We start from the raw sequence: 23,510 nt of genomic DNA, 5'->3' as shown, positions 1-23,510 counted from the left end.
GCCGGAATTCAGTCCCTTCCTTGACGTATATGAGACCATCTCAGCACAGTCTAGCACAGACATCGATTCGGACAAAGCAGAGTTCCATCCAAGCCCTTATGGCTGTTCTAGGACAACTAGGTTCCCACGCCACCAGGCAATTCAGCGCCAAAACTCGGAGGTTGATCAAAGTTGACGCTCACTGTCAACGACGCCGCGCCCATATTCCGACAATAACTGCGACAATGGACGAGGCACAATCCCTTGACGAGCTCGCCCGTCTCCTTGAAAAGATTTCTCATTCACCCTACAATGTATCCTTACACTCTCAATATATCCGGCTCGCGGATACAACGGAAGGCATGGAAACTGAGGCATTGTCCGCTCGAGAGATGATGTCCAACTTCCTGCTTTGTTGTGAACGGGTCTGGATCCCTGTCGTGGAATCAAAACGCGCCACTGCAGACCTGAATACAGCAGAGGGAATATTCCAGGTACTCGACTTATACGTTCGTGCCGAAATGGACTACCTTTGTATGTAGAATACCTTCTGCTGTGTTGCTAAGCTTTCTAAACGGCATTAATAGCTATACCTTTACTACTACAACACCTCGAATTTATTGTCGAAAAACACGCCCAATTTAGTTTCGGTGCAGCTGAACGACCTGAGGGGCTTGGAGAGATTCTTTCAACGGACTGGACGCGTGAGGAGATATCCAACATTGTGGGCAAGGGAATAGAACACCTCACCCAGGTCAGTATGAATGCACATATCCCACGTCCCTTCCTTATTTCAAATTAGAGTCATCTACTGTGGGATATCCAGCGAGACTGGGAAATGTCGCAGCTGGAAGCTTCGGTTACCGAGGACCGGGCTCCGTTAGTTGAGCGTGTTCAGCTCCTGCATTTGACTCGCCTACGTCAACCACATTCAAGTGCGTGCCTCTCTATATTCGTATCTTGACTTCCATTCATACGCCAACAATAGCACTTGAGGATACTGCTCAGTCGTATTCGACGTTTACTACAAACTATAAGCCACCAGCAGAATACGAGTCTTTGCTTGTATCGGCTTCGAAGATACGTTCGCAGGGCACCAAAGCCTACGAGCGTCGCGAAAGCTTCGAGACAAATCTCGTTCAGAGCAACAACTCTCTTGACACCTTCGCGCGATACATCGCTGCAGAACGACGCGCAAGATATCCCGATTTATTTGTCCTAAAAGGAGTCTATGAACGTGCTATAGCACAAGCAGCTAAGCAGCAGTTCGAAGGTGATGCAGGTGCCGAAGCGGCATTGCGCGCATTCTGGATAGGCTACTGCGATACACTGGTAAAGCTTTGCATGGGCTATGTTGTTGCTTAGAAAGTATTGACCTCGTATATGAAGCGCCTCCACGAAGCCGCTGACGAAGAAATGGAGCTTCAAGTCTTCAAACGAGCTACTAAGAGTGTTCCTGGTTCTGGGGAGGTCTGGGCAAGATATATTCGCTATCTGGTGCGCGTTTTCGCCTCTTAATACACTCGGAACGCAAACATGACTCTCATAACAGGAACGTGTCGTGAACTCTCAGGACGTTCCAGCCGATCGTGACTCAGCTTCAGGTAACTACATCTCATTTAAGATGGTAATTTTACTCCATCGCAATTTGCCTAGACGTGTACGACAAAGCCATGTCAACGAATTTGATTCAGCTCGATCCAGAGCAGATTGTCCCTTTGACATTGGCTTGGGCAGGTCATGAACGACGGCGAATCGAGGCTGGCGCCGCAGGTCCGTATCCTGGTCGTCACTCAGAGCTGCTTTATCTCACAAGCATGGGGACACAGATGAAGAAGCTTTTGCCACTCTTATTAATGTCCTTCAGCAAGGCATCAGCCTCGTTCGAAAAGGTACTTAATCCACTGGCATTCTTATTCTGCTTTTATTCATACCACGAGCAGCATCGCTTTCCGGAGACCCGAGGTTTCGTTTGGAAAAGAACTTGGCAGACATCGTAAGTCAACACATCGTCAGCCTGTTAGCATCTTGATCTCTAGTATGCAGTACCTGCGGCTCGCCGACCTCCCGGACCAGGGTGCAGAAGTATGGCATCAAACAGCTAGGCATCTCAAGTCTAGCTATCTTGCATGGACATCGTACATTGATATTCTAATGTAAGCCCCCAACTCTCTGTCTCCTTTGTTTATGAATTCAAAGTGAATGCTGTTAGCAAACAGGACAAACACGACACGGCAAGAGCGGTATATAAGGATATACACACGAAGAATCTCGATTGGCCAGAGGTTATTTGGGATGCTTGGCTAACCTTCGAACATCTATATGGTACTGTTCAAGATATTGAATATTGCTTGGATCGGATTGAGAAGGCACAATACCAGGTCAATATGCGTCGTGCTAAGGTAGCGTTATATCTGTCCCCGGTCGTTGATCATCACTCATAGTCGAGTTAGGAAGCCGAAAAGGCATCATATCAGGCGGCGCAGATGGTGATCGAACCAGCAGCCAATGCCCCCGTTGCTGAGACCATCCAGACCGAGTCTGGTGCCAGCGGCCAGCAACAGACCGTCGCAATGGATGTGGATGTCTCTCTCCCAGAGTTAGATTCGAGCAAGAAACGGAAAGCCGAAAACGAGCCGACGCCTCCGGCGGAATCACACAAGAAAGCCAAAACTAGTAGGGTTGCTATTTTGTCGTGCTAAAGCCTCAGGTGCTGACACTAGGTAGCAGCACCACCGCCACCATTAAAGAGGTACAAGGCACATGTGATTGTTCCGTAAAGTGCTAACTGGAGACTTTAGGGACCGGGAGAACTGTACAGTCTTCGTGTCTGATCTTCCTGACGGTGTGACGGAGGAGAATCTCACTACTTTGTTCAAAGATGTGGGTTCGACTGCGCTACCCTTCAAGTCCTGACCGCTCATTTCGATGCCTTAACCAGTGCGGGAAAATCCGAGAGGTCAAGATAACGAAACTGCCAAGCGCCCTAGTAGCTACTGTAGAATTCAATGAACGGGTGATTCAATTTTTGAATGCGTTTCTGACGCGCAACCATAGCTTTACTGACAGTAGCGTTTAGGACAGTGTCCCCGCTGCCCTGACGAAGGACAAGAAGCGCGTGCTTGAGCAGGAAATTTCCGTTCACCTTGCATGGAAGTCAACACTGTATGTCACCAACTTCCCAGAAAAGTCGGACGATGCGTCTATCAGGGAGCTATTTGGAAAGGTACGAGATTATCCTATGTTGTGTGTAGCTGACTTATTTTCCTCCAATGCAGTACGGAACTCTCTTCGATGTCCGTTGGCCCAGTAAGAAATTTAAGAACACTCGTCGGTTTTGTTATGTTCAGTATACATCACCAGTCAGTTCGTACGTTCATGCACTGTGACTATATGCTCACGTATTCTTAGGGGGCTGCCCAAGAGGCTCTCCTCCTGCACGGCCTCGAGTTAGAACCTGGGTTAGCACTGAACGTCTACACATCCAATCCTGAACGGAGGAAAGAAAGAACCGACCAGGATGCGAACGAAAAGGAGGTTTATGTGGCCGGGCTAAGCAAGTTCACCTCCAAAGACGATTTAGTGAAGATCTTCAAAACGGTCAGAACATCTAATTGAGACCACGAAAAACGCTATCCTGATCTTCATTTCTCTTAGTATGGCCCAGTCAAGGATGTTAGAATGGCTACCTTCGACGATGGACATTGCAAGGGCTTTGCGTTTATTGAGTTTGAGGACGAGGTACAGCGGTTGTACTTCGTCTGATCAACCATACTAATGGCGCTTTACACATAGGGCCATGCGCAAGCAGCACTTGCCGCAAATAACTACGAACTGAAGAAGCGGCGCATTGCTGTGACGATGGCCAACCAAAAAGTCCGCGCAAAAGAAAGGCGAGTTCCTCCCACATCTCGAGTCACTTTCAGACTAAACGTGTCCGACTAGGGGTGGTCTTGAGTCTGGATTGAGTAAACGTGCAGACGAACGTAACCGCTCTGTGCGTGTACGTGGTCTCCCACCCGCAACGCAGGAAGGGTTGCTACATCAGACATTCGAAAAGCTTGCTCCCATCAAACGCGTGGAAGTATTCCAAACAAAGGGAGAAGCTGTCGTTGAACTCCAAAACGCCGCGGTCTGTGTTCATTCCACTATTTGGTAGGGTTGGGCAACTCACAATCCAGTTGTATAGGACGTAGGTAAATTACTGTTACGCACCGAAGCTGTTGAGTACGAGGGACACGTATTGCAACTCTCCGAGGAGCTATCGGAGCAAGCGGTAAGGTCTACTGCGCCTTTGGCTAGGGCAGGGGGTCTGTTTGTTCCTCGCTCAGCTGCATCGCGGCGGCGAGCAGGTTTAGGACATTCCCGTGGTACCAAGAAACCTCCAACCAATATTGGAGCTGTAGCCTCTGCCTCGAGCTCCCAGTCTTCGCAAGGAAAAGGGCAGGACGACTTCCGCAAGATGCTCGGTTGATTAGTATCCCTCTTATATCAGTATTGGAGCAGCCTCCAGCTCCATAACGAACTTGTACCGTGATAAGATAGGAAAAGGCGCGGCCAAATCCTCTACTAACAGATCTGATCTGAGCAAAAGGTAGATCTCTCGAAGTTTGGAAGATCAAGAGAAGTGCTACCTCCATGATTGTGGGGCGACCGTAGAGTGCAATACCATCCTGACCAATTGGAATATAAGACGTTATTATGAATGACTTGTAAGTATCGTGCGTGGAGATATGTGAGTGTATGGTATATAGTGTCATGAGCATTCGACGGAGAGCGCTACTGGCACATACATATAGTGTCATGAGCATTCGACGGAGAGCGCTACTGGCACATACAGTCATTAACCGCCGTTTGGGACAGCATCACCATGTGGGACAAAGCTGTAAGGGGACACTCCTATTTTCTCTCCTTTCCTTCATCCCATGGACTCTTACCTACATTCCCTTTGTTCCCCTTCGTTCCTTTTCGCTCCCTTTCCTTTCCACTTCCTTTCCACCCACTCCTTTTGCATCCGAGCCGCGTCTGGTGACTCTGGAGTCTTCCACACTTCGGACACTTCGGACTCGCTCGGACTCGTTTCGGACACTTCGGACTTGCTCAGACTCGTCTATTGTTAGGGCAACACTAATACACTATAAAAGCGTACGCGGACCCAACAAGAATTGGAGTAAGGAGTAAAGAGTTTGAGAGTTAAGAGAAGAGGGTTGAGCACGAAGACACTGACTCAGGCACTAGTACTAGTGGTAGTCCCAAGAGAACGAGTTATCGTCTCTGGGTGTTTATTAGGGTACTTATATACTACTATACATGCTACGTCCTCATGTCTATCTACATGCTGTGTCCTACCGTCTTTCCATGGAATGATTAGCTCAGCTGCATGGGGTATGACGCTTATTGACTGCGCCCATGCAGTAGCGGTGAGGCGCTGACTGAGACTATTAGTAAGACGGCCCGGATGATGTAAATAATGTATCGTAAGTAGCTATGCTTGGGTAATACATCATGTGCCCAATAAGATAAGGAGAGATAAAAAGAAAAGAAACATTGGACCATAACATCTATATTCTTTGGGGCTTGTCCGGGTTACCTCTATCCTTTTCCCCCACTTCATTACTCTTCACCCTTACTTCCCCAAGTCGCTGGCACGACTCCTGTGCATTTACCCTCCACTTCATTATCACATGTTTCCTTGTACCTTGTGATATTCGCTCGGACTTGTGGCTGGTGTACTGTACAGTTATCCTGCATTCCTCTCACGCTACTACAGTATATACTTTGCTTCCTAGCATGGAGAATCCTTATCCTGTTCTCTTTGGATTCTCCCTCTGCTAGGTGAGCAGCCCTCTCATGTATTGTAGTTAGTCTTATTCATTATCTTTGGATTCTCCCTCTGCTAGGCTCGCGCTGTGTGGCCATCTTGAGGTTGCCCTTACAAAAGCCTCGGAACACTCATTCCACCTCACAATCAACTTCGGACATTCGTCTAGTTAGTAGATAATTCTCTTTATAATTGTATCCTACTCCTCTGAGGCAAATTTAGAAACTATTCATTGGATAGTGTGAAAAATTAGTGTTAAAAAGGGAATTCATAGTTAATCTAGCAAGTAATAGACAGAAGACTTCCGTCAGTACACCGATATACATCCTGTGTAAGATACTGTAAAAAAGATCAGGGTGTAAAACAGTTAGAGTACCGATGATATATGATATGAAGGATATTGAAAAGCTAGGTCCCCTGTGTTGGAACCGACCCATACTATCACTGCGCCACCAATGCAAAGTGGACCCCCTAATGCAAAAACATTTTTTGCTGCCCATCCTCTGTCCCACAAATCACCAAAAAATCAGTTTAAACGAGTACAGATACTATCAACCTTAGTAAAAGATTTAGAGTTCCTTTGTCAATATCCTCATGATGTATGTAGGTAGCCAATGGTTGTTTGCATTTGGGTGCAAATCGCAGTCCAGCGAGCTGGCGGCATCGTTCAGAGCTGAAAAAAATGTGTCGCGCGGACATTGTCATCATAAGATATTACACCAAGTTTCTACAAGATCGGCTAACTGGAATGCAAGCTACAAAAAGGAATTGTGCAGTGGGCATAGTTGGCACGGACAACAGCGATAATTAGTTCAAACTCTGTGGACGTGTCTTACCCCTGACGATTGACGCGACTGAATACTGCTTATCTCACTAATTCATACTATACCACTATCCCAGCTTACAACTTCTATCACCCTCATAATGCTTCATAGTTCTAGTCATATTAGAGTTTAGTACTCAATTCTTCTCCTTGTCATTCCACCGCTCTTGAGGTCTCGCGCGACACATCTGACACGACTTGGACGCGACTCAGGGAATCGGCATAGCGGCATGATGGCGGAGTGCAAATATCGCTGACAGATTGAGACAGAACTGTGTCTTGGCATTTTGCACTAGAGGATCCATTTGCACTGCGCACTCCGGCATGGCTATAACCTCTTGAATTCTGGATAGAGCACCTCTGGATTATTTATTAAAGTAGATTACAATGTATACTACTTGACCACTCATGCCGAAAGGGATCCAGCGCGAACTTGTGGTCGTAGAATTTCGTTTCTGTGAAAGAGTGCCAAATATTTGCACATCTAGCGCAGTGATAGTATTTGGAACAAATGGCACATTGCTTGCGTCTGTTTGCCTACGCACGTGTCCGACAGCTTCCTACAGTCTATGATAGATAGGGCGTCGTGATAATAGTCTGCAGTTCTTAGCTATACAGGACAAGACAGGCCCATACCGTCTGCTGTAATGCATTAGCGCAACAATGCGGCCACTGCTGTCGCAAGCAAGGTTTTTTAGGTGCCAGCGGCACCTCACTAGTGATATATGATATGAAGGATACCAGAGCTTAGGGGCTAGCTGTCACATCACACTTAGACGTTGATAGACGCTGGTTGAGAAGACTAGTAGATAAGATAATCCTATGACTATATCGGGATGCTGATGATTCCCATCAAGTGGGAAGCTGATAACGAATTTTAGAGCTGATACCCCTCATCAAAATGGAGCACTGTTGATGTTAAGGCTTCAGATATATATTCAATAGGGTACACATATGCCTCAAAAATCCGTTTGAGGATCAATGCGGTACTGATCGATTCCGAGGCGCTTCAATTTTGGACTGTCCCAAACGGCGGTTAATGACTGTAGTGCCCAAATCAACCTTGTCTTGGACAAATCCATACGATCAACAGCAGGGTCTGGCGTCCGTCGTCAAGCAAGGTACAGTAGTCGTTCTCGGAACCTTTTGTGTGTTCGCTTCTGACCGACTATGGAAATTATTATTGATCTTGAACCAGGGTTCTTGCAGGGTTGAGTGGCTACCTTGTTTCCGTCTACGCCTATGGAAAGTCCATAAACTCTCGACTGGCCGATAGCAGCATGTCGACCCTTCTTTGCTTCAATTTCTTCAACGGCTTTGGGTCCCATTGATATAAGATCACTCAGACTTCTGGAATCCATACCCGCCACCCCGCCTCCCCCTTTCCGCGACGGCTTCTTGCACACAATGACGGATTGGATGTCCCCACAAGTCGTGGCCCAGAATGCGGCTGCTTTCACCCAGTTTATGCATGCACTCTTCGGAGTCTACATGTTCGTATCTTTGTGCCATCTATAATTCGTATACTGAATCGTAAGATCGTAAAGGTGGGAGTGGTTCTTGTCACTGGACTTCGATTGGCAGTATCTGTCTGGGAAGCGGAAGTTCCGATGGCCTTTGGTGAGTTACATCTTGGGCACCCATTATCAACAACTAACGCGATTCGTAGATCTTCTACTTTGCAGACCGATACCTCCTCTTCTTTGCGCTGATTGGGATGTGAGTAGCACTGGTCTCATAGGTTCTGTTTCTATCTCATCATGATTCATCGTGGGTGATTAGTCTCATTGCCCTCGACACCACAACGTGCGTACACCAGTACCTCACCCCCAGAACGCGTTCTAACTCTTGAGGCAGTCCCATAGATTGCCAGGCGCTTTACACGTTTAACCAACTGGCAGGCGATGCCGCCGTCGGACTTGCATCGATCAACTTGTCCATTCGAACGTTTGTTGATTCCCCCAGACTCTATCATGTATCCATTCTGAACGGGCGCGTTGTGTAGAATTGCGGTTTGGTCGCGGGCGAAGTGGGTCATATGCCTCTTGGTGGTGATAATACTTGGTCACTGGGCTCTGATTTTGCAAGGTGAACTACAAATACTAGGAACTGAGGGCTAAGAACTGACCTGCTACATTGCGAAGGTGTTCTTCTCGACGCCGAATGGTCAGACGAGGCGAAAACTTGCATCATAACTTCAACGGACAACACTATCCTCGCGGCTACGTTCATATACTCCATGGCATTCGACTTGATCGTCATGTTGCTGACTGCTTACAAGCTGGGTGGCATGAGCAGAAGGGTCAACAGCGAAAACCACCACGTCAAGACATCGATGTCTACCGCGAGTCGACTCGGCAAAATGATCTTCGCCGATGGTCTTATTTTCTTCTTCATCGCCTTCATCGCCAACACCCTTGCCAGCGTCTTTATGATCCTGAACCTGAATCCAATCATGAGCGTCATATTCAACGTTCCAGCAGCCGTAGCTTCCACGGTGGGACCTTCGCATTTCCAGTGATAGATCTTGTTGCTGACCTTTCATAGATTGTCTCATGCCGCGCTGTTCGCCGTCTCACGAACTTCAACAACCCCGGCGCTGAGATTTAGTATGCTTTCCAAAAATTCCTTCGCCTCAGGATTCTGACATTCTGGCAGTGGCGCCTCGACAGGACAGACAGGGTCCAACGTTGCTTTTCGCAGTGGTCCTGGGGGGCCTCAGGTCACTGTGCCACGGAACCAAACTAAATCAGGTGTTCATGTCCAGGTTTGTACAATTGTCTACTGCACCTATCCCGATCTGACGCCACGAACTTTACTAGATGGAGACTTTCACTCGCGCTGAGGAGGGTAACAAAGACAACTTTGACGACGACGCGAAGAGGCAGACGGTCATATTCATGCCTGACGGGCTGACAGGCGATAAACGGTCCTACACGGACGTAGAAGCCAAAGGGAGGCTATGAGGGATATACAGCTCCAGCCGGCTATGAGGCTATGTCCTGGTCTAAACCAGCATGAAATTATGATCGTTTTGTAATGCCAAATCTCACTTAGCCCACCGCCCACATTTGCTACACTTACTATTACCCAGCAACACCACGAACGATACCTCGGAGCTCTCTTTGGATGTGCATAGTATATTCCAGCTGTATTGTACATTCGCCTATACACATACATTTGACATTGGCATCATGAAACTCGGATAATTGAGTATTTCGCGTGGATATTTTGGTATCTTGCCCCTGTATCTGCCTCGCTGCTAAAACGTTCCCCATTTAAGGTAGCGCCTATTCGCTCCGAGTCCCACCAACACTGTCGACCCTCTATTGCTACACTATTAATACGAGAGAAGCACAGTATGCCTACTGTGGATCCTCAAACCAATGAATACCTTGAAAGTACATCAACAACCTTTGAGTGGACAGTCAAAGGATTGAAGAACTTGTTTGATTCCACGTACGCCAAATGTCCTTACAGCATATGGAACGTTTAGCTGCAATATAGGATAGCAAGGGCGAGGCGAAGTCAAAGGTGACCAAGTCAATGAAGTTTGCCGGTGGTCGTTGGCAGGTGCCAGTAGCCTTATTGGTCCGAACCAGCTCTCGTATTTAGCCATGGATTTAGATTCTCTTCTACCCGAACGCAGGGCCTTCGAAGGACAAGGAAGGGGCAGAAGCTGTATCCGGGACTTATATCAGTCTTTACCTGTGTTGCGAGGTAAGAGTGCGTTTGCTTGCGTTCAATAGCGAGATACTAAACAGGAGACCCACATAGCCAACTGTCGAGGAGAAGGAGAAGGCATTGACCGACGGAAAGTAAGCTTTTTCTTATCTATCACGTACGAAACACGCAGGAAACGGGCGACCTCTGACACGCATTACATCTGTAGATGGGTTCGGGAAGGCAATTATAAGTTCTCATTTGAGCTCACTAAGTGAGTTACGTTCGATCACCTTAGAACACTTGGCACGAGCCAAACTTTATCGGTCCCCTTAGTCTCAATAAAACATCGGTGTACAACGTGAAGGAGGCACAGAACCATACATTCACACAAGAGGCAAGTCGCCTATGCTTTTCACAATATCAAGGCTTCTCATGGTAGACGCTAGACCGCGAACTGGGGATGGTAAATCAACATAACAAGACTCCAGCTACCGAATGCAGTACCACTCACTTATGCTCATACAGGGCGCAGTTCGCCAAACGCGACGCGGTATACTATAACAACAACCCCAACAGGGTACTCTTCATTCGTTGATACACTCCATGTTTGACTGATAGCCTATTCAGAACCGTGATGCCTTTGTTATCATATGTACCATCACACGGACACCCAGCCCGCCAGCTCCTCATTCCCCAATGCGGAGGAAGCCTGTACCAATGGACCTCCTGCACACGGTCGGTGCTTTACTCGATGACCCCACGTACTCCGATGTGGAGTTCATCTTACCCCGGCGCGGGCAACCCATACAATCTGCGAGGAAGATATGGGCATCCAAACGCATTCTTAGCAGGGCAGAGTACTTTCATGCTAGTGAGTGTTGATCATTGCATTTCACCGACGGTACTAAAGTTCGGTTAGTGTTCAACTCTGGCTTCGCCGAAACCAACGGTGATAACAGCGGCCTCGTGGTAGAAGGGACTGGCCAGTCAGAAGAACCTGTTACAGTCGGAAGCAAATACTGTGATTCAGATGACGAGGACGACGACACAGAGGAACCAGCTACACCGACTACATGCGCAATCCCTGAAGACGCCGATGGACTTGTCATAGTGAGAAAGGAATCTGACGACGTAGCTACTGGAAACGACGAGGACATGGAGGAGGGCCGTTTGGCACATGCTGATGACGCCTCCTCTTTGACCAAAGACGACTCCAACAGTGAGCCGAGCACCTCGACCGAAGCTCCAGAACTGTCATTGGGTACCACGAATTGCCTCCCTTCAGTAGAGCAAAGTGGTGATATTGGCCCAAAGAAACGACGCGTGATCGTCAGGGATGTTGCCTATACTACTTACCATGCAGTCTTATATTGGGCAAGTACCTGTTTTCTTGGCCGAGAAAGTCACTCATCCGAGCCGCATTATAGCTTTACACGGACTGGATTGTGTTTGCGCCCCTCTCTTCCTCCTTCTCTCTGCCGCACGAAGATGCAGCTTCTCCCGTTACTCCTACAAATAACGTGCATCAAACGGTAGTCCAAGGAAATACACCGTCCGTTGGGAACGCCCGCTCAGTCCTCGCAACGTCGAGAAGGCAGTGGATTGCACAATGGATAGAATCAAATCCAGGGAAGCTGAGGCCTTGCTCAGCGAAGGCTGTATACCGTATCGCCGATCGTGGGTGTCTCGAGCACTTTGCTTACAGCTATCGTCTAACGCGTGCGAGAAATCAGGATTAAACCTCGTCGAATTGAAAGAACGGGCTTCGCAGGTACGCGATTCCCACTTACCTTTAGGTGAATTTCCAAAGACGCGACCGCCGTAGCATATATGCAAATCGTTGACTGCCGATAACATCGCATACGAGGTATTCTCGCCGTTCGCCGCATCCTTTGATGATATACGTCGAGTCAGCCACATGCATATCCCTGTACTTTGCCTTACTGACATTAACTGTCGCTGTAGTTTGAGGTGGACTTTTTCCTCAAGAATTGGGCCACTATCCGTGATTCCAAGGCGATGAGAGATGTCTGGCATCAGATTCGTATTGGTCACCATCCAGGTTTCGAAGAAGGTGCGTGCTTTATCCACACAAATGAGCCCGACTAAGCGTGCATCCTTTGAAGTCTGGCCCGTTATTGTACAGAACCTCGAATTCATTCCGCCAAGCAGCTCATGAGCACTTACCACAAGTTGTATTTGTATGACCCCTATGCTGACAAAGCTTTCACACGATCGACTGTATATCAATCAGATCGGACTGAAATTTTCTTTGTGCGGCAGCACGGCCATAATCTTCCCCATGTTGCTCATAACTGCCTTGTCATTATTTTGGCGATATACGCGGTTGTTCGAGTGTCAGGCCGTGTTCTGAACAATCCGGACTTCTTAGTACCCATTAACGTCGCTCTCTTTCTTGCGAGGAGCGAGGTTGGGTTGGTGGTTCGTACATACTTCCTTGATGTGATCAATAGACTCCTGGTATCATCAAATACGCAGTTTTTCTCAGTCATGATCATATCGACTGGCGAATGTCATAACATTATGTGCAATGCGGTCCATTAAGCAATGAAACGTGAAACATAGATCCTACGGACGTCCTGGACGACTACGGCGACAAGTGTCCCTCCTTGATCCCGACAAGTTCTAAGCCAACACGGGGATATTACTCGCTCTCCGCAATGAGGGCGACAATCATTCTATTAGAGGGACACGTAAGATTTGCGGAACGGAACGTCCTGCGCAAGACTCACCGGTAGAGGTAGTAGAAGAATGACAACAGGTAGAAGCCCAGCTTTATGAAGCTCTCCCTTTTGTGGTCCGGAATGTTGCGGAAGATCTCTGTAGCGTCAAACATGTGGTTATTCTTTTGTATTCTGTGTCGCGTGAGGTAAGTCCGGATAAGCGAGGAAGAGTGAAGGGTAGCCATACTTCAGAGCGTTGAATACGACAAGGGGCAGGTTCAGGCCGAAGGCTATCCATTGTCCGCTCAGCAGGAAGAGCACGGTGAGGAAAGCATGAGCTCCGTTCTCCGGCAGCACGAACTATGCGCGAAAAAGAAAGGTATCAGAAGCAGTGAATGGCAAAGGAAGGTGCGCGCCGACCTGATTTAGTTTGTTGCAAAGGTCTATAGGATTTATGTAGTCGCATTCCAAGTCGGAGAACATGATGATCTGCAGGTCGGAGTCAGTGCTCTCTTATTGTTGCAGTAAGAGGCGGCGTACGAAGAAAACACTAGTGAAAAGCAGAGCAGCAGCCATCAAAACCGCGAATAGGAATAACCAGCCTTATCATCGTTCGCAGCAAGGGGGTCGACGTGAAAGTCAGCGACGGTGGGTAATCCAGCCAGTAGAAACAGGACACACCAGCTCCGCCCATGTTGAAGTCGTATGTTGAGTCGTGAACTTACAAAAATCGAAGGTTTAGACGAAACTGCCCTTGGGCCGTGGTGGAAGCTTTGCAACGTCCGTACACGCGCCACGTAATCATATATGGGATTATTTTCCCAGGCGGGCGCTTCTCGTCCATTTGAAATTGTCTCGGACCTTCCAAGTGGTAACTAGATCTACCCTTGAAGGTAACGGGACTGCTTTTATGGCGTGACTGTTTCTATCCCCTACCTCTGTAAGCCTAGGAATATAAAGTCAAACTAGCTTCAATTTGACTTCACAATGCCGCGGGAGGGAATAAATGTGAAATTGCGTATGGACTGCTCGTCATTCATGGTCCCGGCATTTTCCTCATCTAGAGTGCATCAACGACGTTTGCGGGCATGCAGCAGACAGCGAGACGTGAGATCAGATGCCTAGCTTGACCCAGCACTTTCAGAGGAAGGGCGGAGCAGAGGATGCGATGTAGGATGATAATGCTACCGGTGCAATGCACTTAGCTTTTACTGAGTATACACCTGATTTAGTGTGTAGTAACGTCGAAAACCGGCAGTGTTATTTATGCACCATTCCCACATGGAATGATGCTTAGAACAATTCGACAGAATCATACACGAAGTTGGGGCTAAGGAACCCATCGCCAGAAGAACCACTGATAACGTTGATGGTAATGGTGTTGCTGCCAGAAACTAGAGAAAACAGAGTTAGCAGGGCGCTCGTAATAAATACACAAGATGTTACCAAGTGTTCCGCTGGGGATTGCAAAGTCGTAGACCTGGTTGAGACCCCTCCATGTGCCGCGAGTGACCCTACGAGAGTGAGTGTATATGTTAGAGACCGCTACATAAGAGCAGCATAATATATTGTGATGTTACTAACCCTCGGGAATCAACGGCCGTCGGCGCTGCATTATTAAAATTTCAGAAATGAATCTGGTAAAAAACGAGATCCACAAACCAGCGGGTGCATTGGATGTGAAAGAGTTCACGGTTATCTGTGGCCTACCGCCGGCAAAGGCTTCTGTAGTGCGGATTCGCAGGGTTCTGGCACCTTCAAGATGGTTAGTGTTCATGTTACTTCATATATCCCAGTTCCCACAACGTGAACGTACCTATCTGGGAAGACGAAGCGGTCCACCTAATTGTCGTGGGGTTGTTGACCTAAACGACTAGGTGCTCAGCACCAGTGACACATCGAAAGTTATAATGACGTACCGCCTTGAATTGGGCCATGGGGAAGTCGGGGATGGAGCTGCTTCCAATAGTGAATGTTGTTGGACCCCATGAAGACATTCGCGAATCAGACCTAAAGGAAAATAAATTGACACCCTGTGAGGCATGCGAGTCCACAAACTCACGGATGCATGTGTTCGATCTTATCTGCATTCTTAAAGCCCGCAGGAGTACCGTCCACAGTGCCTGCAACAAACTTGCTGAGCCTATGAAACAAATTAAGGGCAGACACCCGCTTACCGATGCTCCAAATCGTAGACGGACGACTTAACGAAGATGTCAAAGTTACTGAGGAGGTGCGCCCAGCAGAGACGGAAACCTGTGGCTTGGTTTGAAACCTGAAGGCACCACTGATGACTTCTGCACTTACACTGCCTGTGCCCGCTTCAAGTTCTCCTTGGAATAAGGTAACGGTATATGTGCCAGGCTTCATCAAGGTCCTCGTGAACGAACCGCTATAAGCACATTCGTTAGCAGAGTAAATAGATTTCAATTTGACAGCACGCACCCGGAGCCTGATACCCAGTATTGATTCGCAGAATTCTGAGTAATTCGTTAGTACCATTCGTACGATATTCTGCTACCGCAGCGGACTGACCTTGAACCCGATAGTCACTGCAGGGCCCGAGAGTGTACCAGAGTAAGTACCAGAGACTGTGCCGCGGCCGGAGGCAGCTACGTAGCCCTGAAGGCCGAGGGAATCCATGAAGGAAGTGTCTAGATTAGCTGAAGGAGCGCCACCAGTGGTGACTGCCATAGCATAAGGCCCGAAGAAACCTGTGCGGTAGGACTCGGCTAATTACCGCAATGCGTCAGTAAAGGATGGCTGCAACATTCTGGCTTCGGCTTACTTTGCTCGTGGTTGCTGTTCATATACCAGTATAGCTCCTGCTGTGCACTTCCTTGATTATTGATATCTTCGAAAAGATGCGAGTTAGCCAGGGAGGTAGATGCAGCGTCGAGGAAAAAGCTACCTCTGAAAAAGGGACCGCCTGAAGAAGTTTCGTAGCTGACGCTGGGGATAATCATGAAGACACCAACGCCCGATCCGGTTACACCATGGACCTAATTGATGTCAGTACGTGGTAGACGATACCGAAGCGACAATTTGTCTACCTGGTCCCGAATGAACGGGATCTGTGTGAGAGACAACGACGTCAACCTGGTGACGAGGTCGCAATGGTTATTATACGCACGCTAGAGTAAAACTTGGATCGAGTCTGGCCATTGATACTGAAGACGTCGGATCCTTCGACAACAGCTCCTCCGTTCATCTAGCAAGAAGGGCTTTGAGTTATGGAGCGGATACGTGGGATCACACGACATACTTCGGCCTCGGGAATGCCATTAGGCAGAGCGGACTTGGACAATCGGGCAATGAATCGCAATTCACCGACGTCTGGTTCTTGAGATGCGAATGTACCTACCAAATGCAGGCCAGTGTTAGTACTGCATGACTAAATTAGATGAACTCGCCATACCGATGTAGATGGTATTGGTGCCAGAACGAACAATATAATAATGCGTCTTTAATAAAATGAGATGACCATGGAATACCAGAGTGAAAGATGTCTCATACTATAGTGCTAGTCTTGATAGTGACTATAGCAATATTGTTTGCGACTGAATGGGTTACGGTGGCAGAGCCTACGATGAAGGTCATTAGCCTGCCAGCACATGTTATATTACGCCATACCTAGTCCGGAACTGAGTTGTGTGAACTTGCTCGAGTCTTGCAACTGTTTGCCGTTGAATACAAGGGAGGTAATGTCCCCATTGTTCGAGTTAACTGGATACAAGTTACTTCGTCTAACTCCTCTGGGTATATTGATCAGCATATACCTGTCGTGACAAGACCAGCTCCAGAATCCACTATGACATTTGATCCAGAAGTAGTGATTCCAAATGCTGCGAATGTTACTGGGAGTAGCGAGGAGAGTATCGCCAAGAAGATGGCAAACCTCATTTTTGCAATGCAGGTTTAGGTTACGACATGGCATAGTAGGCATGTCTCTTTATATATCCTTCACCGGGAAAAAATGCAGCGGGAGGCGGGCCATATGTTGGAGTACGTTTTCAAACGCAATTCAGCGGTCTTTCTTTGAGAATGACGGGCGGTTACCGAGCTTGAGAAGGAAGTGCCTCCATACTGATGCGATTGGTTGCCGCACTAGCATGATCAACAGGTGGCCAGCTTCTTCCTATAAATCGTGGTTGTTTCCCAGACTCAGAAGAGGTCATGCCCGTAAATCTTCCGTTGTGGTAGGGAAGCGGCCCGAACGCGCATCTACGGCCCACTGCGTCCGATCAGCGCAAGGTCTCATATTGTGGTCACGACACACGAATGCGGAGCCGCCGTGGAGGCAGAAGAACACCACTGTTTCCAAAGATGTTGAATATTATTATCTACCTTGTTCGAAGTATCGTGCCAGGGTCCGGGGTCTACACTGGATCTATCTGCAATCACATTCTCCAGTTGCAGAAGAGGGACACCAGGCTTCGAGAAGCGTGAGGCGTACAGGGCTTTTGATATAGGCCGACGAGACAGAACAATGCACGATAACATGGCGTTCTCCGCAAGACATAGTGATCTATTTGTGGCTAGGATTCCCTGTCGGCATTGTATGGCGGGAGTTGGTCTGGTGCACGCGGGAATGGTCATCTCGGTGTTGCCACGGTCCTGCATTTTGGTCTTCGTATACTTCATGAACGCCAGAATCAGCAGGGACGAAGAGTGCTTGCTGTTCATATTCGTCCGTAGCGTCTCTCAATTCTGGCGGAGTAGAACCGGGGAGGCGATCAGTCGGCTGAGGAGGGATGCGGTGCAATAGGCCGAAGCTATGAATAGTATGAGCATGAGAGACATGCCAGCAATTGGGGAACAAACCCAAAGACACAACCCAGTAAGCCCTCTCCTCCCCAATGCCGGTTCGGAACAAGGACAACCTCGCGAAGGTTGTCAAAGTCATGAGAATACACGTAAACCCTAAGTGGTTTGTCGACATGCTAGAGCAGCGTGGTCAGTCATTACTTGGCTGTCAAATAAACATACATACAGCTTCTACAAGGTCATAGAAGTCTCCTTCCGCACTTAGGGCGCCACCTGACCACCCAATGATCCAGTCGCCGAATGGTACGAGACCCGCGCTTTCCGCAGGACTTCCTTCTAAGACATCTAGGACATGCCATACATTGTCCATCGCGAGGTCAGGCTGGCACATCCGCATGCTAAGGCCAAGCAATGATGGCTGAAGTGATGCTTCGTTGCCTCCGGGTGAGTCCGTATGTGTGAGTGCCCACTGGCGCGAAGGCATTATAGGAACCACTACTCTGGACGATGAATTCAGAGGATACTAATTCATAGAGAACCTGACGGACCTCTTGTGTCCTGGCTCTTGCTGTTCCAAACGAGAAGATTGAGAGTCCTTTCTTCATAGTCTTCGACTATCTTCTCAAGCTGCGACACGTCTATGTTGTAGTGTAAAGAGAGTTCGTCCCCTTCGAAGCCTACGATGAAATCAAAGAAGGGCTCGATCGTGGTTTTTGAGGCGGGCGAGGCGGGCGTTACACGGAGAACATGCAGCGCTTTGGATGGTGGCTGGGCTTGAGATGATGATTGTGAGGCCCCCATGGCACCGACCGAGATGTGGGCAAGTCGCGGTCACGACAGCTGGTGACCACGCGACCAGCGCCTACTACCGAGCGCCCATTTACTTCCCACCAAGTAAGTACGATGGCCTTTTAGGCCCGTAGCAACGTTCTTCGGCTCAGAGAATCACCACCCTCAATCTCACCTTCGAGTCAATATCAACGGAAATAATTGTTGTATCAATTTTCATAAGGGAGGCTTGAGAAAACATCTCCAATAAATCAACGCGACTAAGTATCGGGGTTTCACTCAAGACCAATCGCTAGTAATTTTTGGTTACGATGCAAAGAGGTATCACGTTGAAAGCATTGTGGGACAGATTAGCCCCGACCAACTCCCTTCACCGAGCCAAATTGATGGTGGTGGTTGCGTTCAATCGATGGCCAGAATCGAGTCAAAATACATCCGAATCTTGCAGATCGTGCTTGAGAGTTGGGTTATTTAAATCCGAACCCTTCACAAGAGATATATTGTATCCTATCTGAGAGATTCCGTCCTTTCTTGAAAGATAAGGACGTCGACCAAGTTTGACCGAAAGGTACGCACAAGCGACGTCGGCCACTATCACTACGTAGGTGCCTGTACGCGCGTGAATACAATCAAAGTTTGCACCGAGGCCGACGGGCAGGCGGGTGCGCGCGGAATCAATGTAGACATTATTGCGGTGGGATAGGCTCTAGACTCGCCATGTGCCACTCCGACGAGACATGATGGGTCACAACCGAGATAAAATCAAGCAACACGTTCGTCCTCAAGTACCGTAACATGTCAATGTATCGCTCAGCGAGCGTCGGATGCGCATTATTCCCATGTCAATCCATGTTACTTACTGACAAACGCCTTCCAGCTTCGCGTGCGAAGCTACTGACAGAGAAACTGATTCCGTGTGGTGAGAACTAGCGAGGCAGCTGGATTGGCTTCCGGGCCATAGATGGCGGCAGGGTTACGCCGTGAAGCACCATGCAAAAGTGTGGTAAAGGCCTTGTAGAAAAGGGAGATTCTGAGCCTTCGCGGTTCCGGCACATCGCTATCACACCCTAGTGGACATGGGGTAAGAGATGGGCATGTAGATGCCAAACTTCCACCACGGTAGATTTTCCGTTTGAGGCGTCATTTGCGCGCCGATGCACGGAGTGAACGGGTGGTTCTAGGTTTTGGCTCCACCATGATGGCAACAGTCGTTGTGGATTAACGGCGTGGATAATTAGAATCAATTCAAGGGTGGACACTTTTCGAAGCCTGAGAGGGTGAACGACGTAAGCTCAAGGGTCTGTTTAACGAGAGCCAATACGAGCATATGCATTTGAATTGAAGGAGCCGCGTGGAAGAAGCCCTTCTGAACCATTGTTTCACAGTAAATTATGGTAATTGTTGGGGCAAGCCAAGCGATGCGGCATAGCGAAACGAAGGTCTGACGTCTTCTATTGGTGTCCTGCTGGGAAGGACAGTCAGAGCCTGGCTATCAAATCAGGTAATAATATAGTTGGAATTCCGTTGAGCTTCCATGGTACTACCGAAGAACAACCGCCGGTGCACGTAGGGGCCCCGCAGAAGAACGTTGAGGCATGCCCTTTAAACACTGACATGCCCATATAGAGGGATGTGTATTTCAGGAAGTGCTACCTCGAGTGTAATTCTGCTTTGCCTCTATTAAGCCCGGATAGGACCGTAGCTCTTGGATTGTACGCAGCAGCAGCATCGCCGTACGAAATTCCCTAAATGAGAGATTTAAACGATTGCGGACTTAACTGAGGGGGTGACCCCAGTCGTGACCTGATTTCATTGACAAGTGGCATTTGAATCCGGTGCCCTTGGGACAATGCGGCCGTACCTGTCACCGTGCATGATCTTGTATGATGCGCCGCTATAGCGTCTATAAGCGTCCATACCTGAGTGTTTTCAAGTTGCATTTGCCGAAAGGAGCGGTAGATGCTGGATCTTAATCATCTGCAGCAAAACTGAGGAAACAGTGAGGCTCGCTGAAGATCCTTACCTAGAATTCTTGTCACTGAACCGGGATTCAATCCGTGGCTTTCCGGGAAGAAGGCCTCGCCAAACACATGGCTAGAATTCGAATACTGCTGGGTGGTTCGGTATTTTTGTTACGCGCTATCGGACATCTGCATTCATCTTGAGGAAAGGGCAGGGGCTGTAGTGAAGGGGCACTGCGGCTTGTTCCTTGGTGCTTCGCGCTTTCCAGAAAGTACTCACAGTCGCTGTTAAAAGTATTAACCGGAAGGATCGGCGCTTGTAGTGGTTAGCGCTTTAGCGCCAAGCGTGATGCTGATGCGTGACACTCCGCGTGACAATCCCGGGACCCATTCGTCGTCGGACTCGTTGTCCACAATTTTCCGCGAAGTTCATATTTTCAAAGTTGGCCCCGACGACGACACGCTCTCCAGCAACGGGCGCGCGTACCACAATATATTAGCCCAGGTCGGTTTGCGCGCTATGCTGTGCGTTTATCGTCAAACCCAATTCTTCCCATTTACTCATCCGACAGCGACGCTTCGTACGTTTCTGAATCTGCAGCTGACTTATGTCCTGTTGTCGCCGGCTACTTTTTCAAGTCCACTTTCTCAATCTGATCAATCGTTACCCGTCATCCCGCTACACCCCTTCGAATGCAATCTTGCCATCAATTGCTACCGCCAATACACGCCGCTACTCGTCGGGCCTTCTTCCTAGTCGGCAAGGAGTGCCCAGCCAGACGCGTCGCCGACAAACGGATCATGTCGTCGTTGAGGACGAACGAGGACATCTGGAGGCCCCCTCGTCGGAGGGGCAGATGGAAGCCCGCCCACACATAGACAACTTGCTTGAATACGAAGCTCTGCGTTGTCAGGGTGGTGCTCAACTGGATGGAGCGCGTATTTCATGGGTGATACTACTCAACGGAGCCATTGCGAGCGGCAATTCGACTGCTATATCTCACCTCGTCGCCGACCTGGTCAATGGTTCAATTGGGATGCACCAGAACCGCGTGGCCGTCTTATACGCCTATCTGGCCAGAGTGGACTCGCAGATGTTAGGTGCCAAAGAAGTTTATCTGCTCTTACAGGGCCTCTCAAATAATCCCTCAGCCATACGCGACATTCCCCTCCAAATCGTTGAGAAACTCACGCTCTGGTTGGTGGGCATACCCAATTCATCACTCCATTACGCGCTTCTCTCAGACATTATTCATTCGCTCCTCCTCTCTCGCCTCGGAGACGTTAAGGCTCCTACGGGGGCCCGGATGATCGGCTATCGGCCCCCTTCTATCGTATACGCTGCCTTCCGTCTCATACGTAGGTGTATGACGAGCAAAAATTTCGACAAGAGAATCATCAAACTTTTTCGGACATTGGCACAGTCGAGGAATATCCCGCCAGAGGCTATTCAGACGAATGACAACCACACGAACGATATCCACTACATTGTAGCCGCTGCTCTTCTCAGGGCGTCGCTCCACTGGGGCTGGAAGGGCCTTGGCTCAAATATACTGAAGGAAATCCTGCAGCATCGGTGTCGATACCCCGAACATATCACGATCTTGACGGTGGATGCGTTATACAGTCTCATGGACACTCCGTCTCGAGATGATGTTTCCGCGTGTCGGTCGATATTGGCAGCGTTCCACCATGGAGTACCCAACGCAGTCGTTCCTGACGGTCTCATTCGACAGTTTTACAAGCACGCATGCGAACACAATATGCCCCGCTCCGCAGAATCGGTGTACGCGCTCTCGCGCTCTCATAGCATTGCCAAGGCACACACTTATCCACCTCCACAAGGATCTGCTCTACCATGGCTCATGGGTTATCTGACTCATGTCAGCAAGAACGAACACTTGGCACGTCAATTAGTTGCGCAGGTAGTCGATGATTACGAGCCGATCCCTCTCCAATTCCGTGCCAGGTTTATTTCGTTCGTGGCTATGAATGGATCTGCCACCCATGCCCGCAACCTGTGGGAAAGATACGCCGTTGGCAAAGATAAGGACGCTATACTGGCGCATTCTGGGCTTATGTTGCGCATGGTGGATCTGTTTTATCATCTATCCACCCGTAATGATGGGCAGCTCAACGAAGATGAACTCATTCCACGTCCATCGGATGTTGAACCTCAGATAGACGAGGGTAATGCCTATTATGACCGATCAAGCGCAAGCTTGACTGCTTTTACGGACCGAGTACTCTCGAGCTTTGTCCGGGCCCACGAACCTCTTGCGACGGCGCATCATTACACGCTTACTTCGCTGGCTAGGGCCTTCTTCATCCTGGGACGATTCTCCGAGGGCTTCGAAACATTGAAGAACATCTGGGACCGGAAGGAAGTCCCCGACTCCCATGACATCAATGTCGCATTATCTGCTCTCGCTGTGCGTAAACCACGGGCGGCGGCCAGCATGATGGAACGGATGTTAGAGAAAGGGATCCGACCTGATCCAGTATCCTTTGGGACTGTTCTCCACCATGCGCTGGCTCATAACGATGTGGTCCTTGCAACCGAACTGATACACCGTGCCCGGGACGTCAACGGGGGGAAAATCACCCTCAAATCGGTCACGTCACTTATCCGCGCAAGCCTGCGAAGGGAAATGGACGTTAGCGAACGCCGCAGTAGTTTGACCCTAGTGCTGAACATTCTCAAGGCGCTCAACGATTCAGGATTCACCCTTGCGCCTGCGGTGGGTAAATACTGCATGCGCATAGCCCTGGACGCGAACGAGCCCGGGATCGCCTTCAAGTTCTGGGACTTGTTGTTAAGGCGCAAGACTCAGTGGACGGACCAGGAGCAGCGGTTTTTGCGGGAACGATTAGCCAGGGCTATCCGTAGTCATCGACAGCACGAAAAAATCAGAGATGCGCAGAGTCGAATGATGCTTTCCCATCTACGTGAGAAAAGGAGGGTTCGACGAGGACGGTAGCTTTTGGGCTGTCCGTGCGGCGTCGGTGTATAGCGGGGG

At 49.0% G+C, this 23,510-nt stretch overlaps 7 protein-coding genes across 7 annotated transcripts; 4 read left to right on the top strand and 3 right to left on the bottom strand.

The window, feature by feature from the left end:
- Positions 1 to 224: 224 nt before the first annotated feature.
- On the top strand, positions 225 to 4,453 carry PRP24 (Splicing factor; the record flags this gene model as incomplete). Its single annotated transcript, XM_036780314.1, has 22 exons — positions 225 to 513; positions 567 to 733; positions 782 to 914; positions 968 to 1,311; positions 1,369 to 1,476; positions 1,532 to 1,568; positions 1,636 to 1,752; positions 1,809 to 1,871; positions 1,923 to 1,975; positions 2,026 to 2,135; positions 2,192 to 2,381; positions 2,433 to 2,655; positions 2,707 to 2,731; positions 2,781 to 2,862; positions 2,921 to 2,995; positions 3,059 to 3,205; positions 3,258 to 3,341; positions 3,391 to 3,579; positions 3,637 to 3,720; positions 3,775 to 3,876; positions 3,938 to 4,111; positions 4,169 to 4,453. The coding sequence occupies 22 exons, from the start codon at positions 225 to 227 to the stop codon at positions 4,451 to 4,453; spliced, it is 3,081 nt and encodes a 1,026-aa protein (XP_036627697.1).
- Positions 4,454 to 8,030: 3,577 nt separating this feature from the next.
- PC9H_010820 (uncharacterized protein) lies at positions 8,031 to 9,589 on the top strand (the record flags this gene model as incomplete). The annotated part of the gene is made up of 10 exons (XM_036780313.1): positions 8,031 to 8,116; positions 8,171 to 8,243; positions 8,293 to 8,342; positions 8,406 to 8,429; positions 8,481 to 8,570; positions 8,629 to 8,711; positions 8,768 to 9,120; positions 9,171 to 9,232; positions 9,282 to 9,390; positions 9,446 to 9,589. The coding sequence occupies 10 exons, from the start codon at positions 8,031 to 8,033 to the stop codon at positions 9,587 to 9,589; spliced, it is 1,074 nt and encodes a 357-aa protein (XP_036627696.1).
- Positions 9,590 to 9,984: 395 nt separating this feature from the next.
- Positions 9,985 to 12,468, top strand: PC9H_010819 (uncharacterized protein; the record flags this gene model as incomplete). The annotated part of the gene is made up of 14 exons (XM_036780312.1): positions 9,985 to 10,082; positions 10,136 to 10,196; positions 10,251 to 10,343; positions 10,388 to 10,560; positions 10,623 to 10,724; positions 10,815 to 10,866; positions 10,917 to 11,160; positions 11,209 to 11,542; positions 11,585 to 11,651; positions 11,717 to 11,966; positions 12,023 to 12,060; positions 12,115 to 12,198; positions 12,255 to 12,363; positions 12,416 to 12,468. The coding sequence occupies 14 exons, from the start codon at positions 9,985 to 9,987 to the stop codon at positions 12,466 to 12,468; spliced, it is 1,758 nt and encodes a 585-aa protein (XP_036627695.1).
- Positions 12,469 to 12,954: 486 nt separating this feature from the next.
- PC9H_010818 (uncharacterized protein) lies at positions 12,955 to 13,667 on the bottom strand (the record flags this gene model as incomplete). Its single annotated transcript, XM_036780311.1, has 6 exons — positions 12,955 to 12,988; positions 13,043 to 13,165; positions 13,221 to 13,333; positions 13,394 to 13,462; positions 13,514 to 13,575; positions 13,655 to 13,667. The coding sequence occupies 6 exons, from the start codon at positions 13,665 to 13,667 to the stop codon at positions 12,955 to 12,957; spliced, it is 414 nt and encodes a 137-aa protein (XP_036627694.1).
- A 599-nt stretch (positions 13,668 to 14,266) lies between these two features.
- PC9H_010817 (uncharacterized protein) lies at positions 14,267 to 16,876 on the bottom strand (the record flags this gene model as incomplete). The annotated part of the gene is made up of 19 exons (XM_036780310.1): positions 14,267 to 14,367; positions 14,420 to 14,518; positions 14,636 to 14,728; positions 14,790 to 14,838; positions 14,893 to 14,983; positions 15,036 to 15,096; positions 15,151 to 15,229; positions 15,281 to 15,365; positions 15,419 to 15,453; positions 15,509 to 15,705; positions 15,762 to 15,827; positions 15,885 to 15,975; positions 16,027 to 16,047; positions 16,107 to 16,184; positions 16,230 to 16,333; positions 16,392 to 16,437; positions 16,490 to 16,557; positions 16,607 to 16,699; positions 16,753 to 16,876. 19 exons carry the CDS (start codon positions 16,874 to 16,876, stop codon positions 14,267 to 14,269), a joined length of 1,581 nt encoding a protein of 526 aa, XP_036627693.1.
- A 625-nt stretch (positions 16,877 to 17,501) lies between these two features.
- PC9H_010816 (uncharacterized protein) lies at positions 17,502 to 18,541 on the bottom strand (the record flags this gene model as incomplete). The annotated part of the gene is made up of 4 exons (XM_036780309.1): positions 17,502 to 17,748; positions 17,798 to 17,916; positions 17,967 to 18,235; positions 18,289 to 18,541. The coding sequence occupies 4 exons, from the start codon at positions 18,539 to 18,541 to the stop codon at positions 17,502 to 17,504; spliced, it is 888 nt and encodes a 295-aa protein (XP_036627692.1).
- Positions 18,542 to 21,098: 2,557 nt separating this feature from the next.
- PC9H_010815 (uncharacterized protein) lies at positions 21,099 to 23,471 on the top strand (the record flags this gene model as incomplete). Its single annotated transcript, XM_036780308.1, has 1 exon — positions 21,099 to 23,471. One exon carries the CDS (start codon positions 21,099 to 21,101, stop codon positions 23,469 to 23,471), a length of 2,373 nt encoding a protein of 790 aa, XP_036627691.1.
- Between the last annotated feature and the right edge of the window lie 39 nt (positions 23,472 to 23,510).

The sequence above is a fragment of the Pleurotus ostreatus genome (genome assembly GCF_014466165.1).
Source record: "Pleurotus ostreatus strain PC9 chromosome Unknown scaffold_8, whole genome shotgun sequence".
NCBI classification, from domain to species: Eukaryota; Fungi; Basidiomycota; class Agaricomycetes; order Agaricales; family Pleurotaceae; genus Pleurotus; species Pleurotus ostreatus.
Note: the sequence above shows the minus strand (reverse complement) of the source record. Positions and strands in the feature narration are given on the sequence as shown.